Source organism: Lithobates pipiens, unplaced genomic scaffold (genome assembly GCF_037356315.1).
Source record: "Lithobates pipiens isolate NorthernLeopardFrog02 unplaced genomic scaffold, aLitPip1_a1.2 Scaffold_16, whole genome shotgun sequence".
Lineage (NCBI taxonomy): Eukaryota > Metazoa > Chordata > Amphibia > Anura > Ranidae > Lithobates > Lithobates pipiens.
In genome coordinates this window covers 608,035,763-608,063,717 of record NW_027507748.1, presented here as the reverse complement: position 1 = coordinate 608,063,717, position 27,955 = coordinate 608,035,763, and the positions used below count along the sequence as shown (strand labels likewise).

The window sequence follows — 27,955 nt, the reverse complement described above, 5'->3', positions numbered from 1 at the left end:
ATACAAGACGACTTCTGAGATGCATTCAGGCCGACTCGATTTAGTTCTGGCAACAGACTAATGTATGTAGTTAATGCTACTACAGAATATTACAGCACACACAGTGGCCACGTCATTATGTAAAGAAAATAGTTTGATCCAGCTTGGACCAAACTATTTAATGTCATAGTAAAGCTGGAATTCTTCTTTAAGCGATTCCCATCCAGTGACGTACTGTTTAGTCGCTGGATTGGAAGGGTGATATCTCGGTCATCACTGCATTGATAACCCAGTTTCTATGTAATTGTTTACAGCCATTGATTCCCTTTAGTGTAAAAGTAATCCTAGCAGGTATGGAGCCACTGTATTAATTTTACAGGTGGTGGAAGAAATTCCCACCCCTCTCCTGCCACCACTGGCTCTTTCGTGCAATTGGCGAGCCCAGACAAGATGCGACTGGTGGCATTTAATCCTAAAGTCACAAACCATAAACATTGAGGATTAAATCACTTCTGGTTTCCATTCTTTATTTACCTGGCTGTTACTGGCTAGTGAAGCAGCTGGTCAGACCAATCTGTGTCTGTTCAGCTGCATTGGAGGCCAGAGGAGAGATCTGGGGGCCAATAGCCCCCAGATCTTTCCATAAAGAGGACCTGTTACAGACCATGTTATCACTCTTCCTTCTGATAAAGTTGGTAAAAAAAATTCTAAAAACAAGGGAAGCGATTTTTTTTTTTCTGGCATCTCCAATGAAAACATCAAAAACTAAACCCAAGGCAAATGACTAAATACACAAAGAAATACTGTGGAGATGTATATCTGTCTGCCCCGTCTCCTTTAAAGGGGTTGTAAAGTCAGAAGTTTTTTTTTTATCTAAGTGCATTCTATGCATTAAGATAAAAAGCCTTCTGTGTGCAGCAGCTCCCCTCAGTTCCCCAAGACCCCTTTCACACTGGGGTGCTTTACAGGCGCTACAGCGCTAAAAGTAGTTCCTGTAAAGCACCCTGAAAGAGCTGCTCCTATGTCTCCAATGTCAAAGCCCGAGCGGTGTGCTGGCAGGGCCCTAAAAAAAGTTCTGCTAGCAGCATCTTTGGAGTGCCGAAGGAGCCGTGTGTATACCGTTCCTGCCCATTGCAGCAGCGATTTGTGGGTGGTTTTAACCCTTTCTTAGCCGATAGAGGGGGGTAAAGGCGCCCCATTAGTGGGCCAATAGTGCAGCGAAATCGAAGGTACAGCGACATTATTTTTGCTTACCGCTGATGCACCCACCGCCCCAGTGTGAAAGGGGCCTTATACTTACCTGAGCCCCATCTAGATCCAGCGATGTTGCAGGAGAGTCTCATCTGCCCGGGACTTTCCCTTCTGATTGGCTGAGACCACAGTCCGGCACCATTGGCTCCCGCTGCTGTCGTTCAAATTCAGTGAGCCAATGGGGAGGGCGGGGGGACCAAACCACTGCTCCATGTGTAAATGGACACACAGAGCAGCGGCTTGGGTGCCCCCATAGCAATCTGCTTGCTGTGGGGACACTCAGCAAGAGGGAGGGGCCAGGAGCTTGGGCGAGGGATCTGAGAAGAGGAGGATCCAGGCTGCTCTGTGCAAATCCACTACAACAGAGCAGGTAAGTATAACATGTTTGTTACTTTTAAATGAAAAAACTGAGACTTTAGTATCACTTTATCTGTCCAGTCACAGGGTGGGGGATGGAGAGGAGACCAGTAAGTAAAAGTGTGCCTGCAGTAGAGAAAGATACAGTCCCCTCCCCTGTTCAAAAGGACTGTGGAGCAGAGCCGAGTAAACCTCGGGACTGGATGGACAGAAATGCATATCCTTTGGTAGATAAAACAGTGTATATATATATATATATATATATATATATATATATATATATATATATATATATATATATATATATACACAGTATTTCTTTGTGTACTTAGCCATTTGCCTTGGGTTTAGTTTTACTGTCTTTATTGGAGATGTCAGTAAAAAAAAAAAAAAAAATCATTGCTTCCCTTGGGGTTTTTTTTTTTATTTTTTTAAGCATTTGAAGTTTGTTATTTTTAGTATAACTGCCACTAATATATTCAAAGTCAAACTCCTGTCTTAGAAATTGAGCCAGTGAAATCTACAATTAGTAAATAGGTTTAGTTAACAATCTTGCTTTTTCCAGTGTGACAAATGACATGGCTTGTTATAGAGGACACAGATGTCTACAGTTCTCTAGCCAGATAGGAATACTTTTATAGATCCATCATTCATTGCCTACTGTTACTGTACAGCACCAAGAAATGTCTGATCCTCTTCTATGTGGCACAGTGGTATCCTTTCCTTCAGGGAAGTTCTAATAAATAGTACTCCTTGTCTGCGGGGGGGGCGACATGAAATGCAGTCTTGCGTTCCTTACCCCTTACTCTCCTGGCAGCTGGAGCTTTTCCTCTTTCCTTCAATGCTCCGGATTGTGGATGGGTCTTCATTAGAGCTGCACAATTCCACAATTTCTTTTACTTAGAATAAAAAGATCATGATTCTCGCAAAATATTTCACATTATACAAAAAAAAAATTGGGCTAACTTTACTGGTTAGTTTGCATTTGAAAGACGGCTGTGCAAATACAATGTGACATAAAATATTGCAACAACAACCATTTTATTCTCTAGGGTGTCTACTAAAAATATATATATAATGTTTGGGAGTTCCAAGTAATTTTCTAGCAAAAAAAATCAACAAATGTCAGACACAATCTATTCCATTGACAAATTGTTACAATGTTTAGACTTAATTTCAACTGATAAAGAATGTTATGATTCTTGGCAGACTGCCCAGTTTTTTATCTTCTTTTTGAAGGCTGTGGCTTCAGAAGAGCAGAGAGAATTCTTTACATAGAAAAAAATAAAATTGTGAAACACTTTAGTCAAGATCACAATAACGATTCTCGACAATTAATTGTGCAGCTCTAGTCTTCATCATCCTCACATACAGTGCAGGGCTGCTGGTCCTGTATTGTATGTGATAATGTTATAGTGCCTGTAACCAATAGTGCAACAAAGAGTCACGGCTTTAGGGAACCTAGGAGAGGAGGAGATGCAGGGATGAGGGAATAGATAATTAAAACGACATTTAAAGGTACCCTAGATAAAAATTAGAATGTGCATTCCTTTTTTAATAATGTACTTTTTCTCCACATTGTCACTGAATAGTTTGGTCGGTATGTAGATTATGTAGTTTGGACAAACTGTACAATGCCATGGAGTGGCACAGTGGCTTAGTGGTTAGCACTGATGTCCTTCAGCACTTGTTTGAATCTTGGTCAGCACTCTTCATGCATGGAGTTTGCTTGTTCTTCTGGTGCTTTCCATTGGGTACTCCACTTTCCAAAGACAAGCTTGAAGGAGCTGGTAAAGTGGCCCTTATGTATGTGTACAAATTGTCTATGTTGGTCCTAAGCTGAGTAGTTGGGGAGGACTGAGAAAGGACCTGGCCACCTACTTCATAAAAAAAAAAATGCCAAGAAAATTCTGTGGAAAAAATCTTTCAAGTGTATCAGATAATGGGTATAGGGTGCATTGAGAGCTCACCCATAGAATCAGATATGACAACGTCATCAGAGGGGATGCCAAGGGACTAATTGATCTGGGGGTGGTGGGGCATTCCCACAACCTGGATGGGAGACTTAGGGCACATTCACACTATCTTTGGTGTCTGATAAGTGATTTGCGATTGCACCATTTGTCAGGCCATGAGGAGTAAGGAGGTTGTCACTTCCTTACTGTCTGCTTTAGCCCCAGGGAAGGTATACATCAGCTATGGTTCCCAATTTTTTAAAAACTTGCTGTGCGCTTCTTTAACCACTACAATACAGGGCACTTTCACCCCCTTCCTTCCCAGCCCAATTTTCAGCTTTCAGCGCTCTAGCGCTTTCAGTGACAATTGCGCGGTCATGCTACACTGTACCCAAATGAAATTGTTATCATTTTGTTCGCACAAATAGAGCTTTATTTTGGTGTTATTTATTCACGACTCCGTTTTTTTTTTTTTGCGATATAAGCGCAAAAAAAGCGGAAATTTGGAAAAAAAAACTATATTTTCTTTTTTTCTATTTGAAAAGAAATCCAATAAAATCAAATTTTGTCATAAATTTAAGCCAAAATGTATTCTGCTACATGTTTTTGGTAAAAAAAATTCCGTTAAGTGTATAATGATTGGTTTGTGTGATCACGGACATATGTACGCAAATGATCATGTACATATGTGTGCAGGTGATCACGTACATATGTGTGCAGATAATCATTGGGACATGTGATTTTAGTGGGACATATGTGGGGGACATGTTTTTATTATTGGGGACATGTATGTTTTGGGGACATGTATGTTTTGGGGACATATGTGGGGACTGTGTTTGTACTGTGTGGTGTGTTGTGTGTTTACACCAGGGCTCGACAAACCCCGGGCGCCTGGTCGCATTTGCGCCTAGAATTCGTGTCCTGGCGACTGGGGCAACGCTGCTGGGGTATCCCGTCTCCATTTGGACCCCGAACTCCGCCGCACAATTGGATCGGGCCGCGCCGGCCAGTAATTGAGGCCGCGGCTTTGCGGCCTTCTAAAATCTTTCGGTAGTCTGGCGCCATCTTGTGGTGGATGTAGAAATTACACCCTATTCCAATAATGCTAATTCCTAATGGAGTGAAGCTCCCCTGCCTGTTTTTCACTGCCCGCCCATTTCCTTCCCAAAGTGAAGAGAAGGAAGTGATTGCGGGTGTCATCTGGCGCCTTTTGCCCAACGGTGAGTGTGGTGGCTGGTAAATGGCTTCTCATTATATTATATATATATATATATATATATATATATATATATATATATATATATTATTAATTAATTTTTTTTTGTAAAAAGTAAAAGAAAAATATATTTTAATTAAGGAAAAAAAAAAGGGGGGGGGGGGGGGGCTGCGGCACTATCTTCCCCTCACTCGTCTCCATGTCAGGCCAGGGACAGGTCCGGATCGCCGTTACCGACCTGGCTCCTAACTTTTTAAGCTGGCTCCTAGATTCCAAGCAAATTTGTCAAGCCCTGGTTTACACTACACTGATGATCAGTGAGTAAAAAGCTGTAAAAAGCAGCCCATACTCACTGATAATCAGCCGGCTGCAGCGTTCTGCTCTCCTCTCCTCAGCGGTGACTTCCGTGTGTGGAGAGGAGAGCCGATTGCCTAGCAACCGGCTGTTTGTTTACATCACATGACGGCCGTGATTGGACACGGCCGTCATGTGATCAGGAGGGCCAATCACAGAGCCCTCCTGCCGATCTGAGATGTGCCGTGTCCGGGTGACACGAGCACATCGGGATCGCGCCACTGCGCGGGCACGCGCGCGCGCGATCCCGCTACTCCTGAAGGACGTTCCTGAACGTCCTATCAGGAGTAGACGGCTCCCACCCGGCCGTATATATGCATTGGCCGGGTGGGAAGTGGTTAAGAATACTAGACATTTGTTTATTAAGCATCATGGTCATGAAACAATCCCTCACTCCCTCACTACGGGGACCGTAGGTTTCTTTTAGGCCTGGGCAATTGTTCTTTTGGCTGCTATCAACAGATAGGAGGCTAATTTTTGTTAACAAGCAAAGCAGTCTGGGATGGGGCAATGCAAGAAAGCAAATTTTGCCTCCTTTCAGATGTTCATATGGAATAGGGAGTACAGCAGACCAAACACTCAAGACCAAAAGCCTACCAGTTGTGGACAGTTCCACTAAGGCCGCGTACACACGGGCGGATTGTCTGTCCAACTTAGTCCGCTGAACCGTGTTTCAGCGGACAATCCGCTCGTGTGTGGGCTTCAGCGGACTTTTTCAGCGGACTGTCTGACGAACAAAGTCTTACGGAATTTCCGAAATTTTGTCCGTTCAAACTTGGTTTTGTCCGTCCAAACTTGGTTTCAGCGGACAGTCCGCTCGTGTGTAGGCAAGTTGGACGGACTAAGTATGGCGCATGCTCAGAAAGGATTTACACGGCCGAAGGTTGCATTGCAGTGTATAGGACGTCGTTTTTCTAGTCCCGTCGTACGTGCTGTACATGTCATCGCGCACGCTTTCATCGGACTGTCTGCTCATCGTGTGTGGTCAAGTCCGTTCATGCAAATTTTGAACGGACTGTCTGTCGGATTGTCTGACGAACTTAGTTGGCCAGACAATCCGCCCGTGTGTACGCGGCCTAAGTGTGCAGAACATCCCCATGATGGCCACACCCCTGGAAACAGCGATCACTGGAGATTGGGTTGGCATGGGCCATACGAGCCAGAACCCAATACTATCGCAACAGCACTTCATACGCCGTCTCTAAGGTGGCAGTGTTAAATGAACATTTAGCAACTGAAGAGCAAGCCTTGCTCCAGTCCGCCGGATTGATTCCAGTTCTAAGATCTCGTTTCCACTGAGCCCCATAGGAAATTGAAGTGAAAGATGATTGACTATTCAAAGGTGCGTAAAGTGTCTGAGTGGAGATGAGACCTGGGGAGTGCTGACAGATGTGTTCGAAAGTGGTTTTCTGCAATGGATAGGGGGAGGTACGCCAGAGAGAAGCTGTCCAGTATTGAAGCTGAAGAAAGCAAAAAAAAACTCAGATTGGGAAGTGTTCTAGTTCTCACGAAAGGCGGCCCAGATTGGTAAAGATCGGGCAATCAAAAAATGTCACACACGAGACCACAGGAGATCCACCAAGCGAACACCTGAGGCTGGTCTGTAAAAACTTTCATGTGGGAAAGTACATTCCTACTTCCCCACTGCTGCTCTTGCCACCATATACCATCTGTCAAAATGAGGAGCCCAGCTCCTCTGCTTCTCCATTTACCTCCATACATAATCCTTTATGTAAGAGGGGAATTCTAAAGAATGTCCCTTTAGTGACAGTGGTGGGGCTTCTGATATCACATCCAAAGTTGCGGCTTGCAGCATCAGTCTCAGGGCTTTGAGATGTGTACACAAGGGAGGATTTCACAGGTAAATAACTTGCATAAAATATATTAAATGTACATATAATCTTATGGGAAGATTTTTGTGGTAATGAATGGTTAATGGCAGGGTCTATTTAATTATTGATGTGGCTTTTACAGTTTTACATGCTTAGTATTCCTCATTTATGTCAGCAGAAAATAACAGACTCATAGATTAAAGTGGTTGTAAACCCTAATGCCGCGTACACACGACCGGACTTTTCCATGTACTAGGTGCGATGGTCTTCCCGACGGACTTTCGGCGGAGTTCCGATGGACTTTCCAAATGAACGGACTTGGCCACACACAATCACACCAAAGTCTGACGGATTTGAACGTGATGACGTACCACTGGACTAGAATAAGGAAGTTCATAGCCAGTAGCCAATAGCTGCCCTAGCGTCGGTTTTCATCCGTCGGACTAGCATACACATGAACGGAGTTCTCGATAGGAACTGGTTCCGTTGGAGTCCCAGTCTAAAAATTTGAAACATGTTCTAGTTCTAAAGTCCATCAGATTTTTGGACAGCAAATGTCCGATGGAGACCACACACGATTGAATTGTCTGACGGATTCGTTGCGTCCGACCTTTGCTGTCAAAGTCCGGTCGTGTGTACGTGGCATTACAAATTCTAAAAGTGACTAGCCTCAGGTAATACAGAGAGCAGAGAGCTGAAGTTACACTCTGCAGATCTCATTGAGTAGAGCTCTGAGAGCTGATCAGAGGGAAGGAACACGCCCCCGTCACACAGCAGGACTTGAGTTGAGGCTGTCAAATCACACTTTCTCACCTGTCACCTTTTTCCCTTTTGGTGTCATGAAAACCTGTCAGAAGAGACTTGTGCAGGTAGCAGAGGAACGAGGCAGCAGACAGAAATTACACTTAGTGCTCTTAATTGAGACAAGTACACTATAGAGGGATGTTCTTTGTTAATATTTCATGAGGTTTACAAGTACTTAACCCTGAGATGGGAGGAGCATTAATGGATTGTGCAGCATTTTCGAAATTTCAACCAATAGTGGTTGGCCTTATATCCATATGTCAGTAACATCAGTATATATTCACTGTCATAGAATAGCATCGTGAGCTGACAGTCAACAGAAATAAAAATTATTTTATTGTATCAAGGCAGATCTCCGGATTGTAAGCTCTAATGAACAGGGTCCTCTGATCCCTCCTGCATTGATTTGTATTGTAAGTGTACTGTCTGCCCTCACGTTGTAAAGCGATGTGAAAATTGTTGGCGCTATATAAATCCTGATCTCTGGAAGTTTTCACACAACTTCACAACTGCTATCTGATGATTTCTAGTGATCTGTGACATTGGAATAGGAGCAATAAAAGGCTTATACAGTGACATCCTCTATGCATGTCACTTAACCACTTAAGGACCGCCTCCTGCACATATACGTTGTCAGAATGGCATGGCTGGACACAAGCATGTACCTGTACATTGCTTTTTAAGTGCCCAGCCGTGGGTCGGGAGCTCTGTTACCGTGGCCGCGGGACCAGCGGACCCGATCCCTGTTGGTGTCCCGCGATCGGGTCACAGAGTTGAAGGTCTGTGTAAACAAACCTCTCCCAGTACTTCCTACTGTGGCTATCATTGATCGTCTCTTCCCTTTTATAGGGAAAGACGATCAGTGACGTCACATGCCAGGCCACGCCCCCTACAATAAAAAAAAACACATAACGTTACACGTAACCCCTACACTGCCCCCATTTAAATAGCACTGATTGCTCTATAAATGACAATGGTCTCAAAAATGTGTCAAAAATGTCCGATGCGTCCGCCATATGTCGCAGTCGCAATAAAAATCACTGATCGCTGCCACTACTAGTAAAAAAAATAATAATGAAAATGCTATAAAACTATCCCCTATTTTGTAAACGCTATCTCTTTTGCGCTTTTTTGTTTTTTTTGTTTTTATATACCAAAAATATGTAGAAGAATACGTATCGGCCTAAACTGAGGGAAAAAAAATGAAAAAAACGTTTTTTTTATATATTTTTTGGGGGATATTTATTATAGCAAAAAGTTAAAAATATTGTATTTTTTTTTTTCAAAATTGTCACTCTATTTTTGTTTATAGCGCAAAAAATAAAAACCGCAGATGTGATCAAATATCACCAAAAGAAAGCTCTATTTGTGCGAGAAAAAAATTACCAATTTTGTTTGGGAGCCATGTCGCACGACCGCGCAATTGTCAGTTAAAGCGACGCAGTGCCGAATTGCAAAAAGGGGCTTGGTCCTTTGGCTGCAAATTTGTCCGGGGCTTAAGTGGTTAAAGTGGTTTTAAACTCATTCATATACCCAGTGAAGTGATTGGCCTCAGGTGATACACAGAGATGAAACAAATCCTCCTACATAAGTTTTACTTGTTTATCTGCAGTCTTCTCTTCCCTACAACCCTTCAAAAGGGCAGAATCATGTTAAAATCCTTCTCCATGTGTTAGTATTACAGAGAAGGGGGCGGAGAGTTGCAGTTAGTGTGTGAGAGCCAATTGGGGGGAAGGTGCACACACCCCCTCTACACAGCAAATAGGAGTGAAGGAAGAATACAGAGCTGTGTTCTGAATAGACAAGCTCCGTGCTGAGCTCTTCTCCTCTGCCGCAATTGTTTTCTCATGTGTCGGGAAAACTTCTCAGAAGTGACACAAACTGATAAAAGAGGAACAAAGCACCAAAGAGAAAGGACACTAAGGCTGGATTCACACCTATGCATTTTTAGTGCTTTTTGCATTTTGCAGATTTGCACTACAGAACGTGTTCCATAAGAAATCGTGTTAAATGGACTGCAGTGCAAATCTGCAAAAAACGCATAGGCGTGAATCCAGCCTAAGACCCCTTTCATACAGGGGCCGCACCGTGTCAGCGGTAAAGTGCCGCTAGTTTTAGTGGCACTTTACTGTAGTTTTAGCGACGCTTTTTGAACGCTAGCGGGGTGCTTTTAACCCCCGCTAGTGGCCGAACAAAGGGTTAAAAGCGCCTATGTTGCAGCGCTGCCCATTTATTTCAATGGGCAGAGCGTTTTGGGAGCCGTGTATACACGGCTCCCAAACCACCCCAAAGATGCTGCTTGCAGCACGTTTTTTTACCGTCCTGCAAGCGCACCGCCCAAGTGTAAAAGCACTCGGGCTTTCACACTGGGGAGGCTTGAGAAGTGCTTTACAGTTGCTATTTTTAGCACTAAAACGCCCCAGTGTGAAAGGGATCTTGGAGATAGACAGGTAAACACTACAGATATATGTGCTTTGTTCGGATTTCATGGTTGAAGTTTACAACCACACAAGTACAAAAACAAAATGTGGTCACTATACAATATTGTCATTTCAAGCAAATGTTTCTACAATCTTTTTGTGTATGGAACACAGATAATTGTATCAGTGGAAGAGAAGCATTTGTTCCAAGTGGGCGGTTTGTTTCTGTTTGTCCCTTGTAATGCTCTAAAGCAGAAGTGAAAACAGCCTGGCACTGCAGATTAGGACATCATAGGCTGTATTTGGGAAATTGCCGGACGTGTTGAATAGCGGATGCATGCTGGATGAAGGTAGGATAGTCTGAGAGATGCTATGGATAGTTCTAATTGTACAAATCTGAAACTCGAAATCAGACCAACACTTCAGTTTCATGGGACATCCAATACTTGGGGTGGATTTCTGCGGGCTCAGATGTATCCATATGTATGTACTCTGTATCCTACTATGTTGTCATTATTTCTGTTAACCAATTAAGGACCACCCCACGTACATATACTCTGGCAGGGCGGCCCTAAAGTGCAAAATCGCCTGTACCGTGGTCTGCCTCTCCCTGAACGATCGCTGGGTTTCCCGTTGATTGGTTACCGCTGTGTCCAATCACAGCAGGAGCGGGGCTCTCACGGCACGCATGCGCCCCTCGGAGCCAAGGAAAGGAATCGTGTACAAGTAAGTGATTTTGCACTTTAGAACCGCCCTGCCACAGTATATGTACGTGGGGTGGTCCTTAAGCGGTTAATAGAAAGAATGACAACATAGTAGGATACATAGTACATATATATGGATGCATCTGTGCCTGCAGAAATCCACCCCAAGAATTGGATGTTCCAGAAAACACTGCCCTATGTCAATAGAAAGTGACGCCCTCAGATCAGTTCGCATATCGCAGTGCGAACTGTCAATTCGGAACAGGAATTGGATCGCATGGGTGTGAACAAAATGCAAATGCAGCCATACAATCTGTATGCCTGAATTTGCATCGCACAGACATTGCATGTGATTTTTCACAGCAGTGCGGTGAGCATCGCATGCGATGTCTGACATAGCAGCAGTGTGAAGCGTCCCAAAGAAAGCACTCCCAGGGAACATAGTTAACCCCTTGATCGCCCATGATCATAACCCCTTCCTTGCAATTTTTTTTATTATTTTTATTTTTTATTTTTTTTTAGCACTGATCACTGTATTGGTGTCACTGGTCCCCAAAAAGTGTCACAAAGTGTTAGATTTGTTCGCTGCAATGCTGCAGTCTCACTAAAAATCTCCGCCATTACTAGTAAAAACAATAAAAAATAAATAAAAAGTCCATAAAATTTGTAGACGCTATAACTTTTGCGCGAACTAATCAATACACGCTTTTTGGGATTTTATTTTTTACCAAAAACGTGTAGCAGAATACATATTGGCCTAAATTGATGCAGAAATGTGATTTTTTTTTTTCTTTTTTTGTTTATAGCGCAAAAAATAAAAACCGCAGAGATGATCAAATTCCATTAAAAGAAAGCTCTATTTGTGGGGAAAAAAGGACATCAATTTTATTTGGGTACAGCGTCACGCAGCTTCCCAATTGTCAGTTATAATAACGCAGTGCAGCCAGTATCGCAGAAAAATGGCCAGGTCAGGAAGGGGGTAAAACCTTCCGGAGCTGTAGTGCTTACAATTGTTTTCATTCTCCACACAGGCGAAATCGCGATCACTAGAATTTAGGATTGGTACAGTGAATTTAGAGAGCTGTAAATATCTCTGCATTGAGCTGATCCAGCATCGAGCGTGATCTGCTAGTACTGCAGTGCTCAACAGCAATGAATAGCCTGCACTACAGTCCTCAGCTTCAGTTGCTTTGGCTGGGATAGGCAAGCAGAGGGTTAAAATTTCATCCAGGCAAGATCCCAGTGAGTGGATGGAAGAGCATAGACAAGGGTATGGGAAGATGTATGCGCCAATAGCAGCAGGAGACTAAGATATGTCTCTTCAAATGTATTCATTTTGTATGACAATTTTTTTCAATATAGGAGTAATTCAACGTCATTAGCTACTGGTCAATATATCAAGATGGTAATCAAAACTTAAAGGGATTGTAAAGTGAATTTTTTATTTTATTTCAAATAACAAACATGTTATACTTACCTCCACTGTGCAGCTCGTTTTGCACAGAGTGGCCCCGAAGCTGCTCTTCTGGGGTCCCTCGGCGGCTGTCTCGGCTTCCTCCCGCAGATGTTTCTCACGTTCATGCGAGCTCCCTCGCATGGTGAGAAGCACCTACGGGCGTGCTCCCGTGATACAGCCGGCGGCTATAGCCGCTCGCTGTATCACACGGCCCCGCCCCCCGGCGCTCCGTGTCAGTGGATGTGATTAACAGCAGCACGAGCCAATGGCTGCGCTGCTTTCCACTCCAGCCAATCAGCGGCCAGGCTGAACGGTGGAAAGGACGACGGGGGCGAGCACTGGATTTTCGAGGGGTGAGGTAAGTAAAATGGGGTGGCTGGGGGTGCCGGCACTGTCAGATGTTTTTTCACCTTAATGCATAGAATGCATTAAGGTGAAAAAACATTTACCTTTACAACCCCTTTAAGGCTGCATTCACACCTGAGCGCTTTCAGCTTGTAAAATTCCAGGAAAAACGTCCAACAAGCAAAACCCCATTCATTTAAATGACCCCTGTTCACATCTGAGCGTTTTGTAGCCTGAAGCAAAACATCTGAAGCTCAAAAAAGTAGATGAGCTTCTTTTTGGGCAGATTACATGCGTTTTCTGACCTTTTTGACCTGTACAAAATCGCGGTAAAAACTCTCTGCCTGAAAGCGAAACATTCAGGTGTGAATACAGCCTAATACAAGCCCCAAAGTTTAAAAAAAAAAATCTGCAGCTTTCCCTTCAATACTCACCTTCTTTCTAGTGCTGTCCTACAGAATGTCTGATCCGCCTCTGGCTGCTTGTCGTCTTTCAAGTTGAGTGATGCCTTGCGTCATTTAACCCACTTCCTGTGAGTCCAGAACCTCATGGACATACCCCTTGGGGGGGATACATCAGCAAAGAAACCTGAACTCTTAGCCCTTGTACACACGGTCGGACATTCTGATGGAAAATGTCCGATCGGACTGTGTTGTCGGATAATCCGACCGTGTGTGGGCTTCATCTGACTTTTTCCGCCAGAATGTCCGACCAACAAAGTTTGAGAGCTGGATATAAAATGTTTCTGACAACATGATCCGATCGGACGAAGTCCGATTGTCTGTAGAGAATTTCGATTGGACAAAGTGCCACGCATGCTCAGATCAAATTCCTAGACCAAAGCTATTGGCTACTAGCCTGAACATAGTCCCGTCGTAACTAAATAACGTCATCACGTTACGAACGATCTGATTTTCCGTCAACTTTGTCTGACCATGTGTATGCAACACCAGTTTCGGACAAAATCCGTCAGAAAAAATCAGACAGATTTTGTTGTCGGAATGTCCGACTGTGTGTACAAGGGCTAAGAAACGGACCCTAGTACAGTAATTCCTCGGATTGAGCGCTTTGCAATACAAGTTTAAAAAAAATTCTGACTCGGTTTTCGAATAGTGGTTAGCGCCTAGCACCTAGCAGCTAAAGGGTCACTGGTTCGAATCCCAGTTGGATACTGCCTAAATTGGCCCTTTTTTTTAAGAATGTTAACTGGGGACCTTAGATTGTAAGCTCCTTGAGGGTAGGGACTGATATGAATGTACAATGTATACGCAAAGAGCTGTGTAAATTGATGGCACTATATAAGTACCTGAAATTGGTAAAATAAAAATAAGACGAGCAGGATTCAAGCCTCTGGGGTGTGCAGCACTGCATGTGACCAGAGGTGTGGGGGCGACATTTGAACTCTGTTTCCAAGTGTCTGGTGCCCCCGCACCTCTGGCCACATACAGTACTGCATACACCAGCAGTAACTGTGCAAACGCATTATCTGAGTTTCCATTGATTCTAATGAGGAAACTTGCTTTGATATAAGAGTGCTTTGAATTACAAGCATTGGTCTGGAATTAATTCTGCTCATAATCCGAGCTATTACTGTATGCATGTGAGATATGGACCCTAGATCGTAAGCTCCTTGAGGGCAGGGACTGATGTGAATGTACAGTATATAAAGCTCTGCATAAATTGTCGGCACTATATAAATACCTGAAATCAAAAATAAAATAAGAGGAAAAAAACCCCAAAGTTCTTAGGGGGGGGGGAATGTTGAGCAGATGGTTAAAAAGAGGGATTCTATAATAACTATAGGTTTATTATTTGAGGTTTAATAAACTAAAGAACTGGGATCTGCATGGAGTGTGTTTGTTCTCGCTGAATGATATCATTTCCTCCCACCACCCAGGAATGTCAATTGTCCTCATGACAAAGACTGTGTGTAATAAAGTGCTAAGCATGCCATAGATTATGCAATTTTCTTTCCTTCAATCACTCAGTTCCCTCATCAATGCAGTCAGTGTTGTTGATGGGGGAATCCCTTTATCTGAGCTGTTATATTCTGACAGTGGGGGTATCCCTGCCTCCAGAATACAATGATGCCCACTGGCAGCTATAGCACTAGAAAAACCCATCAGGCTGACGATTCTGAAGTTGATTAATCGATTTTAGTACAACCAGCCTGCCTATAGATGGATCAAAAATTGTCCGGTTCCCCTGAATCGGCTGATTTTCCATCTGTCTATGGCTGGCCTTAGAGCCGGTTCACACAGGGGAGACAAGACTTTCAAAACGACTTTTGGAGGCGACTTGGACACGACTTGGACACGACTTGGACACGACTTGGACACGACTTGGACACGACTTGGACACGACTTGGACACGACTTGGACACGACTTGGACACGACTTGGACACGACTTGGACACGACTTGGACACGACTTGGACACGACTTGGACACGACTTGGGCATGACTTGGGGTGGCTTACAACACGACTTTAAGTCGCCCCAGGCCAGGCGACTTTTGCCGTGGCCAATCAGAGAATGAGCTCTGAAGGGGGAACTCCACGCCAAATAAAAATAAAAAATTGGCATGGGTTCCCCCTCCGAGAGCATACCAGGCCCTTAGGTCTGGTATGGATTCTAAGGGGAACCCCCCTACGCCGAAAAAATGACGTGGGGGTCCCCCCAGATCCATACCAGACCCTTATCCGAGCACACTGGCCGGCCGGCCAGGAAAGGGGGTGGGGACGAGCGAGCGCCCCCCCCCTCCTGAGCCGTACCAGGCCCCCCCACCCCAAAGCACCTCGTCCCCATGTTGATGAGGACAAGGGCCTCTTCCCGACAACCCTGGCCGTTGGTTGTCGGGGTCTGTGGGCAAGGGGGCTTATCGGAATCCGGGAGCCCCCTTTAATAAGGGGGCACCCAGATCCCGGCCCCCCACCCTATGTAAATGAGTATGGGGTACAATGTACCCCTACCCATTCACCTGTGAATCCTCTGGGACTGTGACATCATAATGGGCGGGGACATCATCCGGTGATGTCCCTATATAAGTCGCCGCGCGCCGCGTCCCTGTCATTGTGAGCGGAGACAGCGACGAGGCAACATCTCCTGAAGAGAAGAAGAGAAGAACAGAAGACGGCGGCAGCGGCGGCGACAGAAGACTGGGCCACCGCTTGTAAAAGAGCTAGAAGAAGGCGCGGCGGCCCGGCAAGAAGAACCGAAGAGGGGGACAAGACCCCCGGAGTCGGAAGAAGAGGGTGGCGGCGAAGAAGAAAGCCGGGCTCCTCCGCTAGTGAAAGAGTTAGCAAAAGAGCAGAAGATAGCGGAGGAGTCCGGCAAGAAGACCCCCGGAGCTATGCAATAAACTATTTTAACCCTTGTGTGTTGTGTTTTTTTTGTACATTTTTTTTTCCACAGGTGAATGGGTAGGGGTACATTGTACCCCATACTCATTCACATAGGGTGGGGGGCCGGGATCTGGGGGCTCCATTATTAAAGGGGGCTCCCGGATTCCGATAAGCCCCCCGCCCGCAGACCCCGACAACCAACGGCCAGGGTTGTCGGGAAGAGGCCCTTGTCCTCATCAACATGGGGACAAGGTGCTTTGGGGTGGGGGGGCAGGGCGGCCCCCCCTTCCCCAAGGCATCCCCCCATGTTGAGGGCATGCGGCCTGGTACGGCTCAGGAGGGGGAGGGGCGCTCGCTCGTCCCTGTCACCCTTTCCTGGCCCGGCCGAGTAGCGTGCTCGGATAAGGGTCTGGTATGGATTTGGGGGGACCCCCACGCCATTTTTTCGGTGTAGGGGGGTTCCCCTTAGAATCCATACCAGACCTAAGGGCCTGGTATGCTCTCGGAGGAGGAACCCACGCCAATTTTTTTTTATAAATTTGGCGTGGAGTTCCCTCTTCAGAGCTGATAATTCTGTCAGTCGCCTCCGTATAGACGGAGATCCGACTTGTAGGCGACCTCCATTGAAATCAATGGGTACCAGTCGCCTACAAGTTGGATTGAAGTAGTACAGGAACCTTTTCTGAAGTCGGAACAACTTCAGTAGTGTGCATTAAGAAGGCTCTCCTTCAGTTATATTGATATTTACATGTCCGACCTGAGGCGACCTGAAGTCGGATCTGAGTCGCCCCTGTGTGAACCGGCTCTTAGGGCAGTGGTTCTCAACTCCTGTCCTCAGGACCCACTAACAGGTCAGGTTTGCAAGATAACTGAAATCCATCCCAGATGATGTCATTTGCTGCTCAGTGATTGCAGTATTCTAGTCTGCATCTCCCCAAGGTAATACATAAAACCTGGCCTGTTAGTGAGTCCTGAGGACAGGAGTTGAGAACCACTGCCCTAGGGCATTAGGTTGTAAGTTCTTATTAGACAGGGGCTGATATGGTGGGATCTATATGTACCTTGTAAACCACTGTAATATGCTGGTGTTATATACATTGTAATGACTAGCCAGGGGTCTATCACATACCGTCCGACTTTTTGCGATGGGAATGAGGGCATAAGACACACCCACTGCCACACCCTCTTAAAGGAGAATTGTACAAAAAAAAAAGATTAGTCAAACCCAAGTGCTTTTTTTTTTACCCACTACTATTCCTTTATATTGGCTTTTGAAATTTACAAATGCAGCAATTTAGAAATTGTTGGATGAAAGGTTTAGCACTGGAAAACACTTTTTAATAGCTAATTAGTGCATTTTATATACAACTATATAGATTAGACCAACATGAGGGACAAATGAGGAGGAAAGGGGGGGACAGAGGGACTTTCGGGACAGTTGGGAGCTGTGCTATCATGGCACATGTTACATAAGATAAGACTTGGAAACATTGGTGACCTTGGACAGCTCTAATTATATCCAGTGGAAAGATGAGCTGTTGGTCGGGGTGTACTGTATGTCGCTTTGTCCATCTTCACAACCAGAAAAATGCTAGCAAGCAATTTAATTTGATGTCTTCTTCATAGCTGCGCTATTTGCATCTGCTTCAGGCCTAGTATGTCACTGGAAGTATGAGATCCATACTGTACACCCACATTCCACAGCTGTTACTGATCACAATTGCAGCCTAATCCATGGTTGGATAATTCTGGTATACAGCAAATAGTTTGTATTCCATACATAGAGAGGACTGTCCTGCACACTTCATTTATCATATATATGGGGCTTCTGCACTCTCCTGCTTTATTGTATTAGAAATAAAAATTCCTGTATTTTAAAACCTGGTAAAAGGGATTCGAGTACAGGTTTTTTTAATGAATAAATAATGTGGTTTTTAATGTGTTGACACTGATGAAATCACTAAATAAAAAACACTTAACCCATTTGCTATCATTCATTTTCTGGACCAAGGTGCCGGGCCAAGCAAGTTTACAAAACAATGTGCTGTCAGAGAGTGCCCTATGCGAAACTTCTACGGGTCTCAATAGAAAGTTAATGACACCCCCAGATCGGTTTGCAAGTTGCAGTACGAACTGTCAAATGGTGCAAAATCAGATTGCACCCATTCCATCTGATTCCAGTGCGGACCAAGAAAAGGTTCCTGCACCATTTCGGTGTGAATGCAATTTTAGCTATACAGTTTGTATGGCTGAAACTCGCATCGCACAGACATCGTATGTGATCCACCTAGCAATGCGGTACAATTACATGCCATCGCATAAGGTTGTAAAAAGGGTAAAAATATGTACTGCAACTCATGTTAACTGCTTTGTACCTGCCCACCATCAAATGACAGTGGGATGGTGTGGCTCTTGTTCTGGCACTCCGGCATATCACGTCGTCCCAGAACGGCCGCTCTTGCGTGCCTGTGGGGGGGCAAAGCGCGGTGATTGCGGCGGCTCCTTGTTGTTAGGACAAGGCGAGACCCCGATTTCTGTAAAGAGCCACATCCACGCCTCTTTAACCATGTGATCTGCTGTGATTGGCTGTATTCAATCACAGCTGGTCACATGTAAACACGGAGATGCCTATAATCGGCGCTCCTCGCCTCACACTGACAGATTGTGTGGTGAGGAGAGCCGATCAGTGGCATCTCCACGCAGGGGGACATCTACACATGTAATCAGGGCACTGATCATCAGTGCCCTGATTATAAAATAGTGCCAACAGTGTCACCAATCAGTGCCCACCACTGCCCACAAGTACCACCAATCAGTGCCCATTAACAATGCCAGTCAGTGCTGGCTATCAGGGCTGCCCATCACTGCTGTTGATCAGTGCCCATCAGTATTGCCTATCTGTGCCGCTTATCAGTGCTGCCTCATCAACGCACATCAGTGAAAGAGAAAAATTACCTGGTTACAAAATTAACTGACAAAAACTAAGTAAAAAATATTTTATTTCAAAAGTTTTGGTCTTTTTTTATTTTTTGATAAAAAATAAAAACCATGGCAGTGATTAAATACCACCAAAAAAAGCTCTATTTGTGTGAAGAAAATGATAAAAAATTGTTTGGGTAGCATGACCGCGCAATTGTCATTAAAATTGTGACAGCTCTAAAAGCTGAACAATGGCCTGGGCAGGAAGGGGGTGTAGGCAAGTGGTTAAAGAACACATGCCAGCCCGCACACACTAACATACACTATGGTGTGAATGAGCCTTTTAAAGGAAGCATACCTACCATCTCTTTAAATCAAAGGTTGGGCTTTTATTAGCCAGACACATTCATTTTTTCCAAGACCTCTCAGCTCTATACTCTTCCAGCTTCTGGACTCTTTATTGCTGTCAGTATTAAAGTGTTGCTAAACCCACAACAGCAAAATCAGTCTGTATATGCAGTAAAGCATGCTTGTTATATTCACTGTGGAAGGGGTTAATCCTCCACATTGTGTATAAAGCTGTCTTCTCTGATCCTCCCCATCTTTTACTGTCCCACTCCATCTGCTGATAGTACAGAGCCTTGGAGGCACTCTGCACATGCTCAGTTTGGTGTGTGTTGCTAGATTTTTTTTTTTTTGGGAGGGTGCATGTGATCAGCACAGGGCCAATCAGCGCTGTCCAGACAGAGAGCCAGGGGTCCTGCGGCCTCATAGGACAGTCGGAGGACAATGAAAACGCCTCCTACAAGCTAACCAGTGCTCAGCTGGACACTGATAGAGGTCACAAGACTGCTATATACTTCTGATGAGAAAAGGTATTTTGCAGTTTATATTTACTAAAATAATTACATTCCTATGTTCTGTTACAGACCAGATATAGTGAATGCAGGGTCCTGGGTTTAGTAATACATTTCATCAAATGGCCACAAATGGTTTGTTCATAGCAGTAAGCAAAAGTAAGATGGAAATGTCCAGTTTCTGCGTGGATCAGAAGGAATAATGGCTATGGCAAGGGGAACAACACAATGCCTTTACAACTTTATATTTGTGTTGTTTTTCAGATGCACCAACAATTGAACCCATATTGACCTAGTATCTTTTGTTCTCTTCCTCCAGATATGTGGCTGCTGCAGTCCTGGTCCAGGAAGGTCAGAGTAGAAGGACGGGAAGAATTCTTTTCATTCTGTTGATTTCACATGCTGGAAGTGGAAGCAAACAAAGAAAAGTGCCTATGTTGGAAAGAGGAAATGTGAATTCTCAGATGTGCCATATGTTCATTGTTCCTCCTTGTTTAAATTAGAGCACATTATTGGAAGAAAAGCCAACAACTACCGCTTTATGGATCAAGATAACTGACAAGTAGCTAAGTGGCGTTATGCAAGATGCATACTGTTAGGTAGAATGCACACCCAATCAGGCCAGGCAGTGTTACCTAATCCAGAGAAGAGTCCCAACTGAGAAGAACCATGAGACTTTGAATCTGCTGGGATCCACACAGTCAATACAATGGAGCCCATGGATACAAGGTAAGGATGTTTGGTCTTCTGTATTGTTTATGTGCGTTACACTTGAAGACAAAAAAACAACCAACCAAATACCTAGGTAAAATGCTTTTTCCTATAATTAGTAAAAAAAAATATTTCCAACCAGAATCAGGCTTTGGTTTGTTGGTGTTGGGGTTCAGTATTGACCATGCCTGAATTAAGGTCCTTTCCAAGTTTCTTCAATGTTTGTAAAAAGCAAGTTTTAAACATTATGGTCAACAAAACGGGTCAGGGACAGGAAGGCATCACCAACAATACAAACCTCCAATAAAGTTATACATTTTCCTCACTCTTCTAGAAACATGAGTTTCTTCTGTGGAAAATTACTCCAATCGGGAGAATATAGACATTTGTCATTTTATTTAACTTTTATTCAGTGTTGGGGCAAAGGGGTTCAAAAGTGTACCTTGCACGCAGTTAAAGGTGCGCTTTATTGCTGTGTAATCCTGTACCATTGACCACTGCCCTTGATATTTGCGTGCCGATGGACATTTATAATAACTAAAGATTATTTTGGTCTTTTTGTGAAGTTTGAGCAATTTCTTTGGGTCTTAAAAGTAGTTTCGGACAATTTAATTCAGGAATTGGGTGGGGGAGGGGTGGTCCTCAACCTGATCTGTCATACAATGGCCTAATATGTCTGTCTTTATAACCTGTAAATAATGTATTAGCCCTGTGTTCCACTGGCACAAAAAAGATTTTTATTGCTGATCAATATCTAGTCAGTTTGTACAATGACCACTTCTGTTCATGTATGCGTTTGTCATGCGTTATGGTTTGCTTTGGTACCAGAACCAATAGATCCTCAGAAATATTCTTAACTATCTTAAATGATTACAAAGTGATGTTCTTGCTGTCAGTTTAAGGCCATAGCTTGAGGCCTATCTAGGCAGTATAGGAGACATACCACCATAACAAAATCCATAAAAAATCTGATCATCTCAGAAATTCAGAACTGCCCTATGCCTCATTCTGTAGTATCTTGGGACTGTGGAATGGTTACCCTTTATATTGTAGAGATTAAAGCATAGTTCGGTCTAAAGCTGGGTATACAAGGACCGTAGATTGGCCAGTCACTGTGTGTGCTCCTATCTGTTCAAAGCTGTTTTTTAGACAGGCTTCTGACGAATGGTCCTGCTAGAAAACCAGCATTCAATCAGTGCATGCAGCCACTGGCTGCAGTGCTGATCTGTGTATTCTGTCGGAGGGAGTCCCCATTGTCAGAATACAGTAGACTAATAGGGGAGCTCCCTGCATTCACATAGCTTGCGTGAATGCAAGAAACTGTGAGGCTTTTGTTTTATTTTTTTTAATTCAACCCACTGGTTGAATGAAAAAAAAGCTCTTAAGTGTATACCCAGCATTAGTAGTTTAGAAAAAGAAATATGGGCAGGTGCTGACACCACACAGCCCACAAAAATACTGTGTTGTCGACCCAGTACAGAAATTATAATAAGAGTGCATTTCCGGCAGATCTTTAAAGGGATAAAAGATGAGGAAATGTCCATGTATCACATTGATGTACTGTACAGTTTATATTAGAAGTTGAAGACCATTTGTCAGACTCTATAAGGCAGGGGTCTCCAAACTATGACCCTCCAGTTCAGGAACTACATTTCCCATCATGCCTAGTTCTGCTTGTAAATGTCAGAGTGTTACAATGTCTCATATGATGTGTAGTTCTGCAACAACTGGATCCCTGCTCTAAGGTCTTGTTCCCACAGGCTCTGAGGCCTGCAAACGGGCCATATCACTGTTTGCGTTCCAGGCTGGTCACCCGCAAGCCTGTTACTTTAGGACGAGCGGCTGTGTGTTGTACATCCTAATAGACTCAATAGGGCTGCCTGTATGCAGCACCTAGAGGCCAGAAAAAATTGCCTGTTCATGGTATATGGGCCTCACTGCCTGTGTGAATGAAGTTTTTATATATATATATATATATATATATATATATATATATATATATATATATATATATATATGGCTTTGCTGATGTGACAACCCCTCCACTTTTGGATTCTTTCATGTTATGAAGGGTGGTTTACACTACACACAGTATGTTCCTAGGAAGCAAAGAATTGTGTATTTCTACCTCTTGGCATACATGTAGATGATATCACAGTCCAAATAGGAAACAGCTTGAATAGTGCTTTCTGTAAATTTATATTCCATTTCTTCCCAGGAGTGAGATGAGGTCATTCATTTTTCAGATTTCTTTTCCCAGGTTCCAAAACAAATGATAAGATTCAAAATAAAATAGTTCAATTGTACGCTAATCCATTTTTATAGTGCATAGAAGGGCATTGCTGGGTTACTCACGAAGACATTAAAGTGGAATTTCAGCTATTTTCTCATCTTTCCATCTATTAAATCTTCTGCCCTTGTTGCACTTTGGATATTAAAACAGTTTTTTTTCTGCCAGTAAATACCTTATACAGCCCACTTTCTGTTTCTTGTCTGGTAATTAGCTTGGGCTTATGACATCAAACACTCACAGAGAGTTTGCCAGGAAGGGAGGAGGGTTGAGACATAAGAGGGCCAATGAGAGCTGCAGAGCTGGAGCTGTGCCTCTGTGTGTCTGTGCAAATCCAGGAAGTGAACAGGCAGCAGCTTCAGCTGCCCACAGTTAAAATGGTTGCAGCCAGACTCAATGGAGGGAGATTTCTGCAGCATATTTGGCAAGTACACAATCCCAGTATATATAAAATAATATGCAAAGTGGTTAGAAGGAAGCTTCAGAATTGGAAAGATGTTTTTATTACAGATTATGTGAGCAGACTACAGCTCTTTTTTAAATTTCTAGGCAGATAAAAAATACACTGATTAATGCAGCACTGTAATCATGAATACACAGGGCTTTTTTTCTCAGAAAATAGGTGCTGAAATTCCCCCTTTCAAATTTACACCCTGTCTCATCCCCTACCCACCTCTGAGCACCGTTCCTTGGTTCTACCCCAACCCACCGCCTAGTACTGCCCCTTTTAGAGAATACATAACCAAACAAGTAACATTTGTGGTAATAAGTAATTTGTATGGAACTAGATCCCAGACAACACTGATAGATCCCTCAGCAACAATGGACCACCCGTAACAAAATACCCCCCCCCCCAGCAACAATAGACCCTCAACAGTAACAACAGATCTCCCATAAACAACATCAGTAGACCCACCAGCAGCTAGCAACAATAGACCGCTCCCTCAACAGTGGATCCCTTCCAGTGACAACTCTCCCCCCAACCACATAAGACCAACTCCAGCAACAATAGGCCTCCCCCTGCAAAAATAGATCCCTTCCAGAGACAGTAGGTCCCCCAGCAGCAACACTAACCCCCCTCAACAAAAATATAGACCCCCCCCCAGCAGTCAGCATCAATAGAAACTGTAGCACAACCCAGCACCCCTTGCCAATACATACCTTCAGTGCTGGAGGCACCGAAACTGCGTTCTCGCTATGTGAATACATAATTAAATGTAGGCAGTGTAAGTACCTGAATTCGGCCTCATAACACCTTTTTGCAGTCTATGTACAACAGGCTAACGTGTGAGAGGAAGTGGCAGCATTATCAGTTTATGTGTTCGGAAAATGTGGATAGGGGATATTACTGCGCTAACTCAATTAGTGAAGAAAAATGAACAGCTGCTACATAAGAATGTGACAACATTTCAATGCAAAATATCAGTGAAAAATGTAGCGCTAAAAATATAAAACAATAAACATTGAACAATATATCAAGTATTGTGTGTAAATAATAAAAAAACTGTGATAAAAATCAATCTCAAATATAATGAATATAAAATAGAACATGTATAATGAGTAGAAACACAGGTGAGAAAGTCCCAAAGGTGAAACAATCTTATGATAAACATATATGGAGTCGTTGTTGCTCAGAAGTGGGGTACAAAGGCCTCAGCAGGCATGTAGAGCATCAGAGATAGTGTGTCCTCCACCCAAGATAGGGGGGATACACTCTTACCGGAAATAGTGACAAGGAGTCAATCAAGTGAGGATAACCCGATCAGCAGATTTCCAAAACAATCCAGGGAATCCAAAGAGCTCCAAGAACAAATCCAGGAAAATCGTGCTGGTAACCGTGAGGCTGGAACTCAGATGTTAAGCAGCTGGACTGGAAAGCCAAAAACTCTCATCTGAAGGGCTGATTACAAGATCACATTGTTGAGTCACCAAAAAGTTTGCACTTTTTTTCAAAAGTGATAGCGGCTAGCTGTTACCACTTTTAAGAGGGTGGTGGGACTGGTGGAGGGAGCCGAGGGCCAAGATCCTACAGCCTTTACAGAGACCCTGCTCTGCACTCTCCTCTCCCAGGCCTCATTTTCCCAGCACTTCATTGTGGAGAGGGCCCACAGAATGCCACCCATACAAGGCCAACCAGGGCCTCCCACCCCCACCCCCCCCCCCCCCCCATGCACCTTCGTTTTCAAGCTATTAAACTTCTGGGATCGGGATCTGAAGCTCGGAAAGTGGAAGAGCTCTGGTTCGAGAATGCAAAGATTATGCTGTTCCCGGACTAATCTGTTGACACTCAGAGGCTCTTCAGAACCTTCGACAAGGTCAAAGCTCAGCTTCGTACCAGAAGCCTGAAATACAGCACGTTTCCGGCTCGCCTGCGATTTGTGTGTGAGGGAATCCACCCGCTACTTCACCTCGCCTGATGATGCCTCTCAGTGGTTGGATACACTGCCCCAGGCCCAGTAACTGTATATGTCTCGCTCTCTCCTGTTTATGCTGGTTTTGACCAGGCAATGACTCCTATGTTTCCTTCTCTCCCCCCCAAGGCTTTGCCTGACTGAGACTGTCAGTCACATTGATGTTTGGTCCTTGCACCTTTGGTGCAGAGCACTGGCGGAGCTCCACTATACTTTTACTGCACTGCAGCACTGGTACGTCTCTGGGACACAGGGCCAGCATTCCTGGAGCTAGCCACTATCATACCTACCTCACCCTTTACAGCTAATCTTGCGGCACTCGAGAATGTTATACCTGGCCCTTGGCACCTCTCGGGCCACTTATTATTTCTCCCCCAATGCTGCTGATGCATTGCTGAGGCACTCCCCATCATGGAAGACTGGAGGGGGTAATGGGAGATCCTTGCCCTGGGAGTTTAGCGTTTATAGTTACAATTGTTGTATACTGTTGAACAGTTTAAGTGCGTGCCCCTAGCTAGAACTTTTTATTTTTCACATATACGTAGATCCTGATTACCTTTTACTTTTATACAGGTTTATAGGCGGTTGCCTCTGGACTGAACTGCTGGCCACCTGAGTGTTTGGTAGTTTGCTTCTCCATCTGTCTCCATAGGAGACTTTCCTAGTGTGTGATGGGTCTAGTTTTTTTTAAGTACTCCAAGTTCCCCAACGGACGTGCAGGGTGGGCTGGGTTGGGTTTATATTTTACCGCTGTTCTTTTTTTTGAGTTTATTGATAATGTTTGCAGTGGTTTGCCTTGGACACCCTTTCCAGCCCTTGTCATGATTGAAGGCTGGGTGTCCAATGTCTCAGAAGTAGATGGTTCTGTATTGCAGTGTTCTTTGAAAAGGTGCAAGGACCTTTTCCCTGCATTTTCAGTGGATACAAATGAACGTGCTGCTGTGCACAAGCAACTGTAGCTGCAGGGGAACGGCATATATGTGAACCAAGTCTTAGAGTGTTTGCCATATGTTAAAGTGTTGTTTGCTATGATGATGTTGGATTCATGCCAGAGTCACAATACGATGGTGTCCCACACTGTCCCTCCCCCTATGACTGCATTGGAATGGGCATGACCCTGGTTGTCGCAGCGCCACACTTCCCAGTTGTGATGTAGAATTGTATACGTCTCTGTTTATAAAAGGTCTGCATTAGTTTCAGTGTTGCTTTGTCTGTTTTCCTATCTTGTATGTTCTACATCTTCGTAACCTGAATGTATAATTAGCCGCTGAGTCATTGTTTCTTGTCTGCAGTCCCTGCATGCTGAGCTGCGGCTTCATATCCTCCTTACAGTTTTCTGTGTATGCTGCAAAAGCGTACTGCACTGATCATTGTTATAATGGGAGTAAAGTGCTCCATCTGTATAATACAATTCTACTCAGAGACCGAGGAAACTGTGGCAATGCAAGAATGTGAGGCTGCAGACAAACAGAGGGATTCTATACTGCTGATGGAAGTATCTCTGTGACCTCTACGGTCCCTTTGCCCACATTGTGCCAATACCTGTACACACTTGTGGAATTTGCATGGCACTATTTGCTCACCTTTTATTTGCTCAGTGGCATGTCTGGTGGTGTGTTGGAAAGACTGCAGTTTTCACTTAATATAACAACATAATTTGTAATAAAGACATCTTTGCCATTCTGAAGCTTCCCTCCAACCACTTTGCATCATTATTTATATATTCTGTATTTTTCAAATATGCTGCAGAAATCTCCCTCCACTAAGTCTGGCTGCAGCCATTTTAACTGTGGGCAGCTGAAGATGCTGCCTGTTCACTTCCTGGATTTATACAGACGCACAGAGGCACATCTCCAGCTCTGCAGCTCTGATTGGCCCTCTTATGGCTCATCCCCCTCCCTTCCTGGCAAACTCTCACAACAGTGAGAGGGCTGTGCATGATGTCATAAGCCAAAGCTAACCACCAGACAAGAAACAGGAAGTGGGCTTTATAAGGTATTTACTAGCAGAAAAAAAGTTTTACTATCCAAAATTAAAACAAGGGCAGAAGATTTAATAGATGAAAAAATTACTGAAGGTTTGCTTTATGTATTGGCTGACTGCAGTTAATGGTCCTCTTGAAAAAAAAAAAACATTTAATATATTGCAGTTTACCAATTTATATATGTAATGGCTGCATTCTGCAAGCTGTCCTGCACATGTATCAGAGTGTTGAGACAAACTGTTACTACTGACAGAGGTGCTTACAATGATCCATTTTTATTCATGTACCACTGACGGGTACTTTCAGTGGTTGGTTTTTATTCATATCTGTAAAAACTTTATCCCAAAAGGAAAAAAAGTGTTTGCTGTAACTAAATATTACCCAAACATGTTCTACTTACCTGCTCTTTGTGATGGTTTTGCACAGAGCAGACCCGATCCTCCTCTTCTGGTGTCCCTGGCCCGCTCTCCCGGAGTCCCTTGCTCCCCCTGTCTTCGAGTACTACCCTGGCAAGCCGCTTGCTAAGGGGGGTACTTGTGCAGGCTTCTCCCAAGCTGTGTACATCTGCTGTGTACATCTGTTGACTCATGCATTGCAGCTTGGCTCCACCCCCTTGTCTCTTGATTAGGTTGACAGCAGCGGGAGCCAATGGCAGAGAAAGAGAGCAGTAGAGGTGGGCTGAGATTGGTCTTTGGTAAGGATGGTGGGGGGGGGGGGGGGGGGGGCTGCTGCTCCTAAAAGTGTTTACCCTAATGCAGAGAATGCATTA

At 44.1% G+C, this 27,955-nt stretch overlaps 1 protein-coding gene across 1 annotated transcript in view; it reads left to right on the top strand.

Annotated features, from left to right (window-relative positions):
- SACS (sacsin molecular chaperone) overlaps positions 1–27,955 on the top strand; it is a 144,955-nt gene that overhangs the window by 8,941 nt on the left and 108,059 nt on the right. The window contains exon 2 of the mRNA XM_077484027.1: positions 20,110–20,519. Coding sequence (XP_077340153.1) covers positions 20,500–20,519 — 20 coding nt within the window. The 5' untranslated portion in view covers positions 20,110–20,499. The remainder of the gene's footprint in view (positions 1–20,109; positions 20,520–27,955) is intronic.